The following is a 17,827-nucleotide window of genomic DNA, read 5'->3' as shown; positions in this document are numbered from 1 at the left end:
CAAGAAGCGGCGTCTCGACTGTTTGTCCCAGACGTACAAGAGGCTGTCCTGGTGGCCTGCCGCCATAGTCATTAGTGGCAGCTGGCCCTGGCCCTGGCAGGGCGGGCGACAACGGCGGGCTTTTGTGCCCCACTGCTGGTGGTAGAAACACCACTGTTCACTGTCCTCCTCACTCCTGCCTCTGTGTTGTGTGCGCCCCCCTGCCGGGCCTGGTCTGGTCTGCTGTTGGACGCGTGGCCTGGTAATCTGACTGACGGACACCACGTTCTCCCTCTTGGCTTTCCACAGCACACCTGCCCGGGCCGCCACCTTCCAGGGGTCGCTGAAATCTGCGTTGGCCAGCAGCAGATGTATGTCCCCGGGCAGTTGCTCCAGGAACGCTTGCTCGAAAATGAGGCAGGGCTTGTGTCTGTCAGCCAGGGACAGCATCTCGTTCATCAATGCTGATGGTAGTCTGTCTCCCAAACCGTCCAGGTGAAGCAGGCAGGCATCCCGCTCACACCGTGAGAGGCCAAAGGTCCCAATGAGCAGCGCCTTGAATGCTTCATATTTGCCTTCTTCCGGGGGCGACTGTATGAAATCCGCAAGCTGGGCGGCCGTCTCCTGGTCAAGGGCGCTCACCATATGGTAGTAACGCGTGGAATCAGAGGATATCTGCCGAATCTGGAACTGGGCTTCTGCTTAGCTAAACCACACGTGTGGTCACAGCGTCCAGAAAGTCGGCAGTTTGAGCGAAACTGCGTGAACAGATGAAGAGTCAGTCATCTTTGGTCCAAATCCCGTTTGAACAGTCGGGGTCACCAATGTAGCGATGTGCTACACACAGCGCTGAAATAATGACACGCAGTCGGAAAGTCATTTCGAGACTAGTTTATTCAAACTTTGCGGTGCTGGTATTTAAATCCCTAGCACCCGCCCCCTCCGGGCGGAAATGACGTCGGAGGTGCATTACCAAAGTCTCCCCCCGCGCGCTGGCTATTAGTGAGCCGGTTCGCCTGTGCAGAAAGTGGGTCGCCACAGTGTCATCTTTAACTTTATGACTTTTGGAGATCAGTTCATCTTCTACTCACTTAACTATTCACAGTAAGAAAAATTTTGACCAGGGGTCAAAAGGTGCCCAACCTTTTGTATGCCACTGTATATACTTTGATAATAAATTTCTTTGAACTTTGACTGGAGGATTAAAAATGCTGTTCTGTTATTCAAAATAAGCAATACGGTTAAGCCAGGAAACTCCATGCCACTGGGTCTTGAATAACTAGGAAGTGTAAAAATATTGTAAAGGAAAGTACTTATCTCACAAACTTTCAAAGGTTCACATACAATGTACAACTCTAATGTTATTCTTCTCCAGATAGACACAAAATAAAGGAAAACAATGGAAGTCAGTTCAGAGTAAGAGCTAACCCACACACAAAAAAAGGGAAAACAGCAACGCAATCATCAAACCCCCAAACACCCCTCCCCGCATGAAATGCAATTGGAAACTTGGCCCCAAATCCTCCTCCCCTGCACAAAAAAACCTAACAGAATCACATAAAGAACATAGTCTGCCAAAACCCCTCCCCTGCACAAAATCTCAATAAGAATATTGACCCCCAAATCCCCTTCCCACCACCGGCACAAAAAAAACTTAGAAGTGCAACAGGACCCCCAACTCTCCCTCCACTTGCACAAAAAATGTGAGAAATAATGGGCAAAAATGCAGAATATAAAAATCGTAAGACTGAAAAAGTCCACTTAGTCCAAATCCATAAACACAGATCTTGGTAACATCATAGAAAGAATTATAGTTCAAGGGCACAGGCTTACCCTTTGGTTATAGGCTGTCTTCCGGCAACAGAGGGGATTAAAAAGCACGTAGCCAGTGCTGAACAGTCGCTTGCCTTCTGCATTCACCTCAATGATTCATCTTCCTTGTTGCTTTAATCAGCGAATAATGGAAGTGGCAACAGAAGTTTGTCAAAATTTTTGATATCATGCCAAATCTTTGCAGACTCTTAAGAAACTAGAAGCATTGTTGTGCTTTCTTTGCAATTGCATTTATGTGCTGGGTACAAGACAGGTCCTCTTAAATAGTAACACACAGGAATTTAAAGTTGTTAACTCTCTCCACCTCTGATGAGGACCTCTGGTTTCCTTCTGCTTAAGTCAACAATCAGTTCCTTCATCTTGCTGACACTGAATGAGAGCTTGTTGCTATGACACCACTCAGCAAAATTTTCAACCTTCCTTCTGTATGCTGATTCATCAGCTCCTTTGATTATGTTCCACAACAATGGTGACATCAGCAAACTTGAACATGGTACTGGAGATGTGCTCAGCCGCACAGTCATAGCTGTAAACGGAGTAGAACAGGGAGCTAAGCACACAGCCCTTTGGTGTGCTATGCAGGTCACCACAATCTTCTTGGGCACTGGTATAACCGAAGCCTGCTTCAAGTACGTGGATGCCACATACTGCTGAAGCAAGAGGTTAAAGATATCAGTGAACACACCAGCCTGATGTCAATACAAGTCTTTAGTACGTGGCCAGGTACAAATGCTTTCCTTGTATTTACTCTCCTGACTTGTCTGCATGCCAGCTTCAGATACAGAGGTCAAAATATTATTTGGAGAAGTGGGGGTTTGCAGTGGTTCCTCCATGTTCTGAAGGTCAAAGTGAGCCTAGAGAGCATTGAGCTGACCTGGAAACCAAGCCCTGCTGTCTCCCATGTCACTTGATTGAAATTCGTAGGAGGTGGTAGCATTCAAGCCTTGACACAGCTGTTGATCCTCAGTCACTGACTGCAGTTTGGTTCGGAATGTCCAATTCTCCTGTGAAATGGCATTCCGGACATCACACCTGCACTCATGTAGCATTCTTGGCCTCCAAACTTGAATACCTCTGATCTGGCCCTCAGCAGATTCCAGATCTCATGGTTCATCCAGGGTTTCTGATAGGGCAGATGCTGAATGATATAGTGGGGCACACTCACCTGCTCCATTTTAATAAAGTCCATTGCAATCCTGGTGTTTTCATTCAGATCTCTCAATATATCTGGAAATTTTGGCTATTTTCTCAATTTGTTTTTAAAAGTTGTCCCAAATGAGCAGCTGCCCTAATTAACCAATGGCTCAATTAACTGGAAACCACTGTGAATGGCAAAAATCTTGATTCAAAAGATAAAAATGGGAAAAAGGAACAAAACCTGAATGGACTGAAGGTTGCAAAATCTCTTTATTTATTGATTAAGATACAGTGAAGAATAGGCCCATCCAGCCACACTGCTTAGCAATTAATCCCACCCTATTAACGGGACAATTTACAATGACCAATTAACCTACCAACCGGTATGCCTTTGGGCAGTGGGATGCAGTTAAGTTCTTAATAATACAGACCATACCTGATGATACTGTAAGTTCAAAGTCCAAAATACATTTGGTTCAGACACCCTGACCTTTTCAATCTGCCCTGGCACAAACATTGGGTTCAGTTGCTCAGTACACTCTGGGGCCTCGACCACAATGCCTTGATTTGGTCTGTACCCAAATACTCATGAATAGTCTGAGAATCCAAGAAGGCATTTGCTTGGGGCATTGAGTTAGAGATGGAGGAAAATGGGAGGAAAGAAACAAGGAGAGACTTTCGCATACCATTGTCACAATATAATCCTCAATCAAATGTTCAGATTGGTCATAAAGATTGTTTTGTTTAGTATGTATTCTCATTTGTTCCTGATCATCATTACAATTAACGCTTTGTCTATTCTATATGACACAATAAGATATTTCTTTGCAACACAGTGCATGTTTGACATAGAATTCTAATTTAATATTTAAAATATTGGCTTGAAGGTAAGAAGTGAAGGGTGGTGATTGAAGGCTGTTTCTCAGAAGGGAGACCAGTGACTAGTGATGTGCCATAGGGGTCAGTGTTGGGATCCTTGTTAATCATTATTTATATACAGGATTTGGATGTGAATACACAGGGCTCAATCACTAATTTTGCAGACAGCACGAAATTAGGAGGAGTTGTTGATGGTGAAGAAGATCATCATGAATTTTGCAGAGATCATGATCAGTAAGGGAAGTGGACTGAGGAGTGGCAAATGGATTTCAAAACAAGAAAGTGTGAGGTGAAGCATTTTAGAAAGTCAGACCACCGTAGACTTATACTATGAATGGGAGTGTAATGGAACAGAGGGATTCCAATTCACATTTATTTATCACATGTACATCGAAACATACAGTGAAATGTATTGTTTGTCTTAACAACCACAACACCCAAGGATGTACAGGAACATAAGAGATAGGAGCAGGAGTAGGCCAATCGGCCCCTCAAGCCTGCTCCGCCATTCAACAAGATAATGGCTGATCCAATCTTAACTCTAGTTTTCACCGAATCCCACAAGGCAACAGTGCCAACCAACAGGGCACCATGCCGCCCATTTTATTTTATTATTCATCCCGCCCAAACCCATGTGATCACCCGGGGAAAAAAAACCCGATTTGCCAATTGAGGAGAAAAAATCTGGAAAATTCCTCTCCGACCCATCCAGGCTATCAAAAACTGGTCCAGGAGATCACACGGCTGATCTAAACCTAGCCTCATGTCCACTTACCTGCTCGCTCACCGTATCCCCTAATGCCATTTTTATCCAGGAAAATGTCTATCTCCGTTTTGAATTTATTGAGTGTAGTAGCTTCCACAGCTCTCTGGGGCAATAAATTCCACAGCCCCACTACCCTCTGAGTGAAGAAATTTCTCCTCATCTCAGTCCTGGAACGGCATCCCCTTATTTTAAGATTATGCCCCCTAGTCCTAGTTTCACCCATCATTGGGAACATTCTCCCCACATCCACCCGATCAAGCCCCTTCACAATCTTATATGTTTCAATAAGATCGCCTCTCATTCTTCGGAACTCCAATGAGTAGAGTCCCAATCTACTCAACCTCTCATCATACATCAACCCATCCATTCCTGGAATTAACCTAATGAACCTTCTCTGCACTGCCTCGAGAGCCAGTATGTCCTTTCTTAAATATGGACACCAGAACTGCACGCAGTACTCCAGGTCTGGTCTCACCAATACCCGGTACAACTTCAGTAAGACCTCCCTGTTCTTATACTCCATCCCCCTAGCAATAAAAGCCAGCATTCCATTGGCCTTCTTGACTACCTGCTGCACTTGCATACTAACTTTTTGTGTTTCCTGCACCAGGACCCCCAGATCCCTTTGCACAGAAGCACTTTCCAGTTTCTCTCCATTTAGATAATAACTTGCTCTATTATTTTTCCTGCCAAAGTGCAAGACCTCACACTTGTCAGTATTATATTTCATCTGCCAAATGTCTGCCCAATCACTCAGCCTATCTATGTCCCCCTGCAGGGTTTCAATGTCCTCCGCACTCATCACACTCCCTCACATCTTTGTGTCATCAGCAAACTTCGATACGTTGCACTTAGTCCCTTTCTCCAAATCATTAATATAGATTGTCAAGAGTTGGGGTCCTAACACCAACCCCTGCGGAACACCACTAGTCACCAACTGCCAGTCTGAGAATAAACCATTTATCCCAATTCTCTGTTTTCTGTTAGAAAGCCAATCCTCCACCCATGCCAGAATATTATCCCCAATCCCATGATTTTTTACTTTGAGTAATAATCTTTAGTGTGGCACCTTGTCAAATGCCTTTTGGAAGTCCAAATACACCACATCCACTGGTTCCCCTTTACCTACCCTATATGTTATGTCCTCAAAGAACTCCAACAAATTTGTCAAACATGACTTCCCTTTTGTAAAGCCATGCTGACCTTGTCCTATTAAGCTATGTTTATCCAAATGCCCTGTTACTGTTTCCTTAATTATCGATTCCAACATTTTGCCAACTACAGATGTTAGGCTAACCGGCCTATAATTCCCAGCCTTCTGTCTATTGCCCTTTTTAAATAAAGGAGTTACATTAGCATTTTTCCAATCTGCCGGGACCATTGCCGAGTCCAGCGAGTTTTGAAAAATTATCACTAATGCATTCACAATCCCGACCGCCACTTCCCTTAAGACCCTAGGATGCAAGCCATCCGGTCCAGGGGATTTATCCACCTTCAGTCCCATTAATTTATCAAGTACCATTTCCTTGGTGATTTGAATCGTAGTTAGCTTCTCTCCCCCTGGAGCCCCCTGTTGGGATATTTTGAGTGTCCTCTACTGTAAAAACTGATACAAAATATTTGTTCAGCGTTTCCGCCATCTCCATGTCCCCCACCATTAATTTCCCGGTCTCATCTTCTAGGGGACCAACATTTACTTTTAGCCACCCTTTTTCTTTTTATGTAACTATAAAAACTCTTACTATCTGCTTTTATGTTTTTCGCCAATTTACTTCCATAATCTATCTTCCCCTTCTTAATCAATGTTTTTGTTATTTGCTGCTGATCTTTAAAAGCTTCTCGATCTTCAATCTTCCCACTAGATTTAGCTACCTTATATAACTTTCTTTTTAGTCGTATACTTTGCTTTATTTCTTTACTTAGCCACGGATAACTATTTTTTCTTTTACACCCTTTTTTCTTCAGTGGAATATATTTTTCTTGATAGTTGTAAAATTACTCCTTAAATATACACCACTGATCAAGTACCGATCTACCCTTTAATCTATTTTCCCAATCCATCTTAAGCAATTCTGCTCTCATACCATTATAGTCTCCTTTATTTAAGCTCAGTACGCTTGTTTGAGATCCATCCTCTAATTGAATATGGAATTCGACCATGTTATGGTCGAAGGAGGCTGCATAGTTAATTGAAATGTTTGTCCCAGGCAGACAGGGTGGTAAATAACGGTGTTAAGCACACTGGCATTCATCAGTGTACATGTTGTCATGGGATGTGTTGCATTTGTACAATTCCTTGGTGAGGTCACAATTGGAGTACTGTGTACAGATTTGATTACACCATTTTAGGAAAGATGTGGTTAAACTGGAAAGAATGCAGAAAAGATTTACAAGGATGTTGCCAGGAGATTGACCAGGCTGGGTCTTTATTCTTTGGAATGTAAAAAAATGAACTTCTTAATATTATGAGAGGCATATGTAAGGTGGATGGTAGATATTTTCCACAGGACAGGGGAATCCAAAAATAGGGAGCTTATATTCAGGGAGAGAGGGGAAAGATTTAAAATGAACCTGAGGGTGGTGAGTATCTGGAATGAGCTGTCAAAAGAAGTGGTTGAGGCACAAATAATAGTATCATGTAAGAAACACTTGGATAAGTACATGGAGGGATAGAGACCAAGCACAGGAAACTGGGACTAGCTAGATAGCCAATGTAGTTGGCAAAGTCTTGTTGGGTCTACATCCGTGCCCTATTGCTATTTGACTAATATTTGTTCCTGAAGGCAAACCTCTAGCTCCAGTTTCATCCAACCTCAGTAGAAAAAGCCTGCTTGCACTTACCCTGTCTATAACCCTCTTAATTTAAATGCTTTTTGTTTAATCAGTACCTGTACTATAAACCTGATGGGACAATACAACTGATATTTAATGACCAATGTAATCAAGTGAATATTATTTAAAATCTTCTTTATATTGATACACTGCACATAATGCAGCAACCAATGCCGAGGCTTTATTGTTTCTTGGTGAAGCTGTATGGAGTTACGAAACCTACTCAAAAGCATTCCCAATAAATGTATTATGTATCTGAAAGATTAAAATGTATATTAAGGTTTTCATAATCAGACATCACTAACCTCAAGCAGGTGGGTCTTCGTTGAGAATTTTGATGCTGTTTCAATGACAATGATATGAAAATCAAACAATCCAAGATCAAACCTAGTAACAAAGTTTGAAAAATTATTTTCATGCAATGAACTTCATATTTTTCCACAAATGGAATAAATAATTAAAAATTGAATTTTAATACCATAAATATATTTACAATACTGTGTGAAAGTCTTAGGCACAGATAAATCTCAGGTGCCTAAGACCTTTGCACAGGGCTTTAGTAATTTATGTATTGCTGCTGCAAAAAGAAACAAGTATCATCACATATGTGAGTGATGATAAACCTGATTCTGATACGGGTCTCTATTGTGGACTGAAAGCAGGAGGGGGGGCAAGGAAAGGTAAATCATGATTGAGAAAAGGGGAAGGGAGAGGGGAGGGGAGGGAGCAGGAAGCACCAGAGAGACATTCTGTAATGATCAATAAAACAATTGTTTGGAATAAAATGACTTTACCTGATGAATCAGGGTTGGTTGTGTCTGCACCCTCCCCAACCCGCGTCCCTGGCACTTGTTTCTCTGCCACCTGTCCCACGGTTATCCGTGACACTCCAAGATCACCACTCACAACATCCTTTACTCCCACTAGGTTTACAAACTTGCTCTCCACTCCACATTGACAACTACAGTACTGTGTAAAAGTCTTAGGCACCCTAGCTATACCTATGTGCCCGAGACTTTGCACAGTGCTGTATATCAACACCTCTAATATTAAAAAAATTCTTAGGTACCAGAAGAATTACAATAAAAATAAAGTACAAGGGTATTAATGGTTAAAGGGAAAAGGCAGGAAGATGGGATTGAGAGGGATAATAAATTAGCCATGATGGAATGGCAGAGCAGATTTAATGGGCCAAATGGGCTATTTCTGCTTCTACGTCTCATGATCTGAATTGACTGCTGAAAGAGGGACCAGAAGTTTAAATAGGTTTTCTTTGTCAGAAGGGTCTTAGAAGACAGTCAGCGAAGAGATTGTTGGATGGGAAAGTCAGAAGAGAACAGTCAAAAGCAGAAGCAGCAGAAATAGCTTTGGTGATAATAGGGGAAGTTACAAAGAGACACTAAGCAAGTAGTTTAGTAACATAAGGCCTGGGAAAGCTTAAGAGGAATGGTGACTGCATCTGTGTACATACATCTCTGAGCACATTTGGAAAAGAATCATGATTTACTGATTTCAATGTCAGGGAAAGGGTAGAGAGGAGGAGTTAAAAGTACAGTTGCTATCACTCACACCTTTCTCACTCAATCTGACAGACTGGAATTTGAAACTAATGACAACAAAGATGCCTATCACAGCCCACTGTGATCAGACCTATGGCTTGAGCAGATCAGCTTCCTCTGCTTTGGAGAGACCAGGCACAGATTGGGTAATCACTGTATATAGTTGGCGTAATGCGATTACAGCACCAGTGACCCAGGTTCAATTCTGCCACTGTGTGTGAGGAGTTTGTACGCTCTCCCTGTGACTGTGTGGGTTTCCTCAGGGTGCTCCAGTTTCCTCCTACATCCCAAAAATGTACGGAATAGTAGGTGAATAGGTCACACGGTTGTAATTGGTCAGCGCAGGCTCATTTGGCTGGAAGGGCCTGTTACCATGCTGTATCACTAAATAAATTAAATAAATACCTGCAGCCAGTCTGCAGGAGTGATCTAGTGTTTCCTGTTGTATGTCACTTAAATTCTCAATTCCATTCCCATTCTGATCACTGCCACAGTGAGACCCAATGTAAACAAGAAAACAACATTTTATCTTCCATTTCGACACAATGAAACCTTTTCAAATGAACAATAAATTTTCCAATTTCAGGTAAATTGCTTTCTCATCATTTCTCATTGTCTTGTGTATCCTTTCTCACCCAGATTCTTACAAACACCTCTCTAACAGTCAGTACTCATGCTTCTTAAATCTGATCTGTCTTAACCCATATCCATTTTTATTTCCTTGCAAATCCTCCCTCCAGCTCTGCTTTGAAAACTGTAATCCCTCTACTCCTTCCAGTCTGGAGTCAGGGACATTGGCCAGGAATGTGAACAAGCTTCTTTTTCCAGATATACTATAGTGGATGAGTTATTCCAGCATTTATGCTTTATTTCAGATTCTAGCATTTGCAGGTTTGTTTCTTAAGCCTTAAATGAGTTATACAAGTCAACTAAAAGAGCCTCTTGAAGTCCAGAAAGACCATGGAAACTAACAGTGTTCTCTATTTTGGGGCTGTATTAAGTTTCCAAGTCCAAGCAATTGAATATTTAGTACCCACAGTATTTTTAAAATGAAGGAGACAAAGAGGCAACACTGTTAAGTTAGCTTAACTATGGTAGTAGGAATATGTGCAGTATGTTTATATACAGATTATTCAATATCCATTTTGAACTAACTTCACTATTCGGTAAGAAATAATGATATATATCTGGAAATAAAAATGATGCCATGACATAGTAAAGAGAATGTGGTACAGATTATGAAATATTAAATGTGACATGTCAACGTGCAGAGAAAGCTTCATTACATTTGATTAGTAACTGGAAGGCACAGAATAGAAACGGCATGTGATAAGCAGGTAAATGTACCAATATTTATACTAAAATATGTACAAAAGTAATAGATGGATTGACAGAAATTTTACACACACACACACACACACACACACACACACAATGTATGGTACTGTTCAAAATGTCTTGGGCAGTCAAGCTATTATGTATGCGCCGTAGTACTGTATTTGTCAAAGTGGAGCAGAGAGTCTGTAAACCTAGTGGGAGCAAAGGATGCTGCGAATGGTGAGGGTGGACCACGGTAAAAGGGGTGTTGGAGTGCCGGGGCGTGGGATAGCACAGGTGCAGACACTCCTAGCCCAAAGATACCAGCAAGGTCATTTGATTTCAAAATAATAGGCTTATTGATCATTACAGAATACTTCTCTAGTGCTTCCCACTCTGTCCTCTCTCTCCCTTCCTCTTTTCCTAACCTTGTTTGCCTCTCCTTGCTCCTTTCCCACTCTCAGTCCTTCCATCTACAGTACTGTATATACACACACAGAATCAGAATATATATTAACGATAAACAAAAAAAAAATCAGCATTAAGTACCTACTTCTTAATTAGCTCTTCCCAATTTTCCTTAACAAAATCCCAAGCTAAAAGACATCCGACCAGGCTGCTGCAGGAGTCAGCAAGGATATAAGGTAACTCCTGTATCCTTATGGTGTCGTGATTCAAGCTGTTGTACATCAGCCTAAGCAATTAAACAAGATAAAGCATTCAAAATCTGTAAAGAGAAACTTAGGGAGCATTCATCCAGAGATACACGGCATGTTAAAACCATTAAATAATTCAGAATTGCATGCGAGTAGACTTCTCTGGGTTTAATTTGTTTGGTTAAAGATTTGATTAATGTTTAAACACCGTCATCATGTAGCATGTCGTTTGATGGAGGTGATCATGGTCTCATGACCATGATTGTTCTTGGCACTGTTCTTTTCTACTGAAGTATTTTGCCATGCTTTTGTCTGGGCAGTGTCTTTATAAGACAGGTGACCCCAGCCATTATCAATACTCTTCAGATTGTCTGCCTGGCATCAGTGGTCGCATAACTAAGATCTGTGATATGCACTGGCTGCTCATACGACCATCCACCACCTCCTCTCATGGCTTCAGATGACCCTACATGGGGGGAGCTAAACAGGTGCTACAACTTGTAGGGTAACCTGCAGGCTAGTGGAGGGAAGGAGCGCCTCACAGCTCCTTTGTTAGAGACATATCACCACCCTGCCACCCTGTATAAATATGCAGCATACAATATTAACTTCTATTTATGCAGAAGCTCTTAACATTTTGCATAGTTTATTAATTTATTCAATGATACAGTGCAGAGCAGGCCCTTCTGGCTCTTTGAGCACTCTGCCCCAGCAACCCCACAATCCAGATTAAGCATAACCTAATCACAGGACAACTAAAATTACCAATTAACATACCCACTATGTCTTTGGATTGTAAGAGGGAAGCTGAGGACCCGAAGAAAACTCAGGCATTCCACAGGGAGGATGAATAGAGACCCCTTATACAATGGGACCACAATTGAACTTCGAACTCTGAACTCTGGAGCACCTTAAGCTGTAATTTATTTATTTATTGAGATTCGGTGTAGAATCGGCCCTTCATGCTATAACATCCAGAAACACACCTACTTGAACCTCACCAAATCATGGGACAATTTACAATGACCCATTAACCTGTCAATCGGTGTGGGAGGAAACCCACAGGAACCCACGTGGTCACTGGGGAAAACGGAAACTCCCTACAGGCAGCAGCAGGATAGTGTCATGCTAATCGCTACACTACGTTGGCACCCTTTTCTTTGGAGCAGCGGAGTTTGAAGGGACACCTGAGACGACTCTATGACAGGCTTAGACAGAGCAGACAGCTGGAATCCTTCTCCCCAGGGTGGTGAGAGTTTGAAATGCACTACCAAGGGTGGTAGTGGAAGCAAATATGAGAGGCACATTCATTTACTTAACCAAGAGCCTCTGAGATAAGCACACGAACGTGCGGAGAACAGAGCAAAACTGATGTGTGGGCAGAAGCGATTAACTTAGTCAAGCCTTTAGTCAGGTGTTTAATTAGTTTGCTGAACACATGGGTCACAGGGCCCATTTTGGTGCTATACAGTTATACATTTCATAAATGATCAGCATTTCTAATGGAACAGATTAGAAAAGGAGAAAATAAATGCACTGCTTCCATCTTGATTGTGAACATAATACTAATTCAATAAACTATTGAATAAATAGTTTGAAACAATAAATAAATAGTTTGAAACAATAAACACTTTGAAGGTCAACACCCTACAAACCAGAGCAGATGCTCAGTATTGTTGGTTTTTGCCATTGCTCTAAGCATTTTCCTATGATCCACCCCTGATTGCAAATGATTATACATCCGGCACATAAACGTCCAGCCCTCAACAGTACGGGCTCCAACACTGAAGATGGTCTCGGTTAGATCCGATGGTAACCTGCAAATAAAAGAAACTCAACTAAGTCAGATATTTTAGAAAGGGTGGAGTAGGGAGAAAGGAGAGAGGACTGGGAAAGAAAGGAAATTAAATAGACACATTTGAGAAAAAAAAGACAATACAAAAGTAAAATGAGGTCTAATTCTGGGATATTTTTTCTAGTAATTCAAAGAATGCACCTTAGCTTAAACTTCAAAATAATGGAACCAAACTGGTACCTCAATAAAATATGTGAATCATACCTTCTGAACAATTTCTCACTTCATATTTCATTATATTTCATTAAAATCTCATGAGGGGTTTGAGGAGATTTGGTATGTCATCAAAGACTCTTGTGAATTACTTCAGGTATCAGTTAAATAATTGCATCACCACCTGGTATGGAGGGTCCACTCCATAGGAACAGATAAAGCTGTAGAGGGTTGCAAACTGAGCCAGCTCCATCATCAGCACCAGGCTGCCCACCAGCGAGGAGATTTTCTAAAGGTGATGTCTCAAAAAGTTGGAATTGATCATTAAGGACTCTATCACCAGGGCATGCTCTTTTCTCATTTCTACTATCAGAGATGAGGTCCAGGAACATGAAGACACATACTCAATATCTTGGGATGAGTTTCTTCACTTCTGTTATCAGATTACTGAACAGACAAAGAACTCCTGAACTACCTCTGCCCTGGTTAATGGTGGAAGCAGATAATAATAGTGGTGCTTTAAGATGCAGGGAATGGAGAGATATAGATCATGTAGAGGCAAAAGTTCAGTACAGACATGTGGACTGAATAACCTGTTCCTACACAGTACTGTTCTACATTTTAACAGATTCCACCAAAATCTGTGACTAAAATAAAACAAGAACAGGCACATGATAATGGCATTTTCTAGTCACCTGACATATTGATTTCGAAATACTTCACTATTCCTCATCATTACCGAGTCTACATCCTCAAAATCTTCAGCTGTATGATTGTGAGAGCATTTTCACTGGCAACTCATCACCACATTCTTAAGGGCAATTAGTAAAGGGCATAAAAGTTGATTAGACAATTATACATAGGAGCAGAATTAGCCCATTCAACCCATCGAGCCTTCTTCATCATCTGAGTATGGCTGATTTATTTTCCTTCTGAACTCTATTGTTGTGCCTTCTCCCAGTTACCTTTGACACCCTGACTATTCAAGAAAATTACAGTCTGGGAAAAGTAAAGGTGGAAGAAGGGGGGAAGTATGTTTCATAGTGAACAATGCTCGGTGCAACCGCCAGTAGCATGCACACCCTCAAATCCACTTCTCAGTCTAGTTCTGCATCCTATCAATATCCCACTGTAACCTCTGACAACCCTCCAGATGGTCCACAACACCCCCAAGCTTTGTGTTATCAGTAAACTTACTAACCACCTTTTTACTTCTCATTCAGGTCATTTATAAAAATCACAGAGGAGGGGTCCTAGAACAGATCCCTGCGGAACACCACTGGTCACCGGCCTCCATGCAGAATTCAAACCATCCACAACCACCCTTTGCCTTCTGTGGTCAAGCCAATCTGGATCCCGTGCCTCATTACTTTCTGAATGAGCCTTATCAAATGCCTTACTGTAAACCATATACACTACAACCACTGCTCCACCTTCAATCTGCAATTCAACTATTGCAATAAAATTCTACAAGTAGGAACAAAAATAACAAAAACAAAAATAATTACTTGATTCAAACCAGGCCCTTGAACGTAAAGCATGAAGGAAATGTCACTGAAGCTACTTACACACTGTAGTCTGAAGAATTCATCCAGTTGCTAAACAGATTACTCGCATTCTGAACACAGGTATCATAATTCAAATCACATGCTACAGTAAGTAGTTGGGAACGAAGTTGTCTTTCAGAGATGGAACCATTGTTGCTCCAGGTTTGTTGGTCAATCAAGTGTCCAAAAATATCAAAAATATAATCCTGTAACACAGACACATTCAATATGGATGTGGTGAATAATGTATATTCCAGCTCATCAGTGGCAGCGATCACATTTCAGAATCATTCCAATCTGTGGAATGGAGGGCTACGTGGAAGGGAAGGATAACATTGATCTTAGAGAAGGTTAAAAGCTAGGTACAACATCATGAGATGAAGGGCCTGTAATGTTCTATGTTCTAGCAAAAGTACAAAAAAGATAATTATTCAGTAAGTTCTATTAGCAGAGAATATTAGTCTAGTGGGTTTTAAAGTTCATGACCTTACCAGCACCAGCCTGTAAATCATCAAGGACACACTGTATAGATAGAAAGGTGCCGGAAAAAGTCCAGTAACATAATGAAGGATCTTGCACACCCTACTAATGGACTGTTGCCCCACACCTATCAGAGAGGAAGCCGTGTAGCATTCAAGCCAGGAACATCAGATTCAAAAACATTTACTTTCACCAAGCAGTGAGCCAGATCAACACCATCACCCACTTTGCCACCTCTCCACACCATGACTACTTTATCACTTCCTGTCAGAGTCACCTTATGTTTTAACACTCCTGTGCTCACCGTCACTTTGTGGACATACAATCTACGTATAAAAGCTGTCTTATGTACTTTTGTGTTTCTTATTAATATGTTTATCTTATTGTGGTTTTTGTGGTGGATCAGAAACAGAGCAACAATTATTTTGTTGTCCTATACACTTGTGCACTGGAAATGATGCAAAACAATCTTGAATGTGAAAGTTTAAAAAAAGTAGCATTTTCAGAATTATAGTTTGATGGAATTGTGAGAATAATGACAAAGGCATTGTATTTTTTTCCTCAGTTATATTAATCTCAGTTTCAGTTTGCTAGAGATTTATCAGTTGTGCAGTACATCATTTAGCTGTAGGCACATCGTTTGGAAATTCAATGAATCAAGTGACCCATGCTATTGAATTGGGATTGCTCTTGGAAAGGCTTTTGTTTCACATGCAGCACCAATATAAAATATACAAAGGAAAATGGGTGCATCCAGTGCTGGTGTGCTGCAGTTGGTGATGGTTATTGAGGAGAGTCTAGAAGATAGGACAGTTCAGTACAATCTATGCCCTTTGGTCCACAATGTTGTGCTGACCTTTATACCTATTCCAAGATCAATCTAACCTTTCCTCCTACATAGGTCTCCAATTTTCCAACATCCATGTGCCTAACTAAAAGTTTTTAAATGGTCCTAATAAATCTGCCACTACCATTGTCCCCAGCAGGATGTTTTATACACCCACCATTCTTACCTTCAACATTCACATGAGCCATCATGGTAGCGTCGCAGTTAGTGCAATGCTATTACAGCTCAAGGCAGAGTTCAGAGTTCAATTCCGGTGCTGTCAGTAAGGAATTTGTATGTTCTGCCTGTGACCATGTGGTCAGCTGGTTATTGGGCAAGGGGCATGAGCTGAGATGGAGATTGGGATTGTTACCATGGTGGGGAACAGCTTTCAGAGGAAGCCGATAAATAAATCAAGGGTACCTAATATACATTGGATACCCATTGCCAGTTGTGAACATGAATAGGGAGAGCCACTTCAAAACAACTTGTACTGTCAGAACAGGTGATGGGCTGGAGATCCGTCTTGACCAAAGTAAGTGTTAGGCAATCCTTCACTTCATCTGTACGCTACTCTGCAGGTCACCCTTGGGCAAGGTGTAGCACTTGCTTACACCCCACGATCAGGGTCATGTGAAACTATCAGCGCAGGTGTTGAATGATCATATGAGCAGCTAGTGCATATCACAAGTCCTGTTTATGCAACCAGGATGATAATCTCTGAAGAGTATTGATATTGGCTGGGTTCAGCAGTCTTGTAAAGGCACTGCCCAGAAGAAGGCAAAGGCAAACCAATTCTGCAGAAAAATTTGCCAAGAACATGATTGCCCATGCCATATGACAAGGCACATAACAACGATGATAGCAACTGTCAGAACAGGCAGTGCTAATAAAACTTGGCCCTATCATATGCACAAACAAGACGCTTGCTTTGAATCAATTTGACCAATCTTCTCCCAGCAATGCTCTGAAGAACCTTTCCTTGATGAATGAATCTATTGCACACATATTCGCTCCATACAGAAATAGAATTAGAATCAGCTTTGATATCACTGGCAAGTGTCATAACATTTGTTGTTTTGAGTACATTGCAATGTGCAATTAGAGAAAACAAATTACTATAAGATATATATATTTTTAAAAATTGGATTAAATATGTCATGCAACATAATCAAATTAATGAAAATAGAGAGTAAAAAGTATTCAGGTAGAGATGCATGGACTTGTTATATTGTTGAAATACTGGTGAACATCTCCAGGAACTTGAGGCAGCATGGTAGTGAAATGGTTAGCAAAACGATATTACAGTGTCAGTGACCCAGATTCAATTCTTCCGCAGTCTGTAAAGAGTCTGTAAATTCTCCCTGAAACAACTGATGTCTTCTGGGTGCTTCAGTTTCCTCCCACGTTCCAAAGACATACAGGTTGTTAAGTTAATTAGTCACATGGATGTAATTGGACAGTACGGCCTGTTACCATGCTGTATCACTGAATCTTAATCTAAACTAACACAAATTAATTCCCCTCCAGGAATGTCAATTTTCACATGAATGGCTTTGAAAAACAATGTAGCACTGTTGGAATTTTGAGTAATTATCAATCTCGGCCTGAAACGTCAAGTATAGTCCCATCCATAGATGTTGCCCGATCTGCTAAGCTCTGCCAGCACATTGTGTGCATCACTCTAGATTTCCAGCATCTGCAGGTCAGAATTGAGCAGGTTTGCAGATGACTGCACAATGTGACTCCTCAGATGGTGAAGCAGTTCATAGCCAAATGCAGCAGGACCTGGACAATATCCAGGCTTGGGCTGACAAATGGCAAGTAACATTCGAGCCACGCAAGTGCCAGGCAACAGTCATCTCCAACAAGAGAGGCCCTAACCATAGTCTCTTGACATTCAGTGGCATCACCATCACTGAATCCCCTACTATTAACATCCTCGGGGTTACCATTGACAGGAAATTGAACTGGTCTAGTCATATAAATAACGTGGCTACCAGAGTAG

The 17,827-nt window shown here is 41.5% G+C and overlaps 1 protein-coding gene across 3 annotated transcripts in view; it reads right to left on the bottom strand.

Moving 5' to 3' along the window:
• Positions 1 to 17,827, bottom strand: part of LOC132393953 (leucyl-cystinyl aminopeptidase-like) — a 123,510-nt gene that overhangs the window by 9,546 nt on the left and 96,137 nt on the right. For all 3 annotated transcript variants that reach the window (XM_059969445.1, XM_059969446.1, XM_059969444.1), the window contains 4 exons: positions 14,535 to 14,719; positions 12,614 to 12,775; positions 10,856 to 10,996; positions 7,732 to 7,813 (listed from right to left, as the gene is read on the bottom strand). In XM_059969445.1, coding sequence (XP_059825428.1) covers positions 7,732 to 7,813; positions 10,856 to 10,996; positions 12,614 to 12,775; positions 14,535 to 14,719 — 570 coding nt within the window. The remainder of the gene's footprint in view (positions 1 to 7,731; positions 7,814 to 10,855; positions 10,997 to 12,613; positions 12,776 to 14,534; positions 14,720 to 17,827) is intronic.

This window comes from Hypanus sabinus, chromosome 5, assembly GCF_030144855.1.
Source record: "Hypanus sabinus isolate sHypSab1 chromosome 5, sHypSab1.hap1, whole genome shotgun sequence".
NCBI lineage: Eukaryota > Metazoa > Chordata > Chondrichthyes > Myliobatiformes > Dasyatidae > Hypanus > Hypanus sabinus.
The sequence above is the reverse complement of the archived record's forward strand: the minus strand, read 5'-3'. Positions and strand labels throughout refer to the sequence as shown.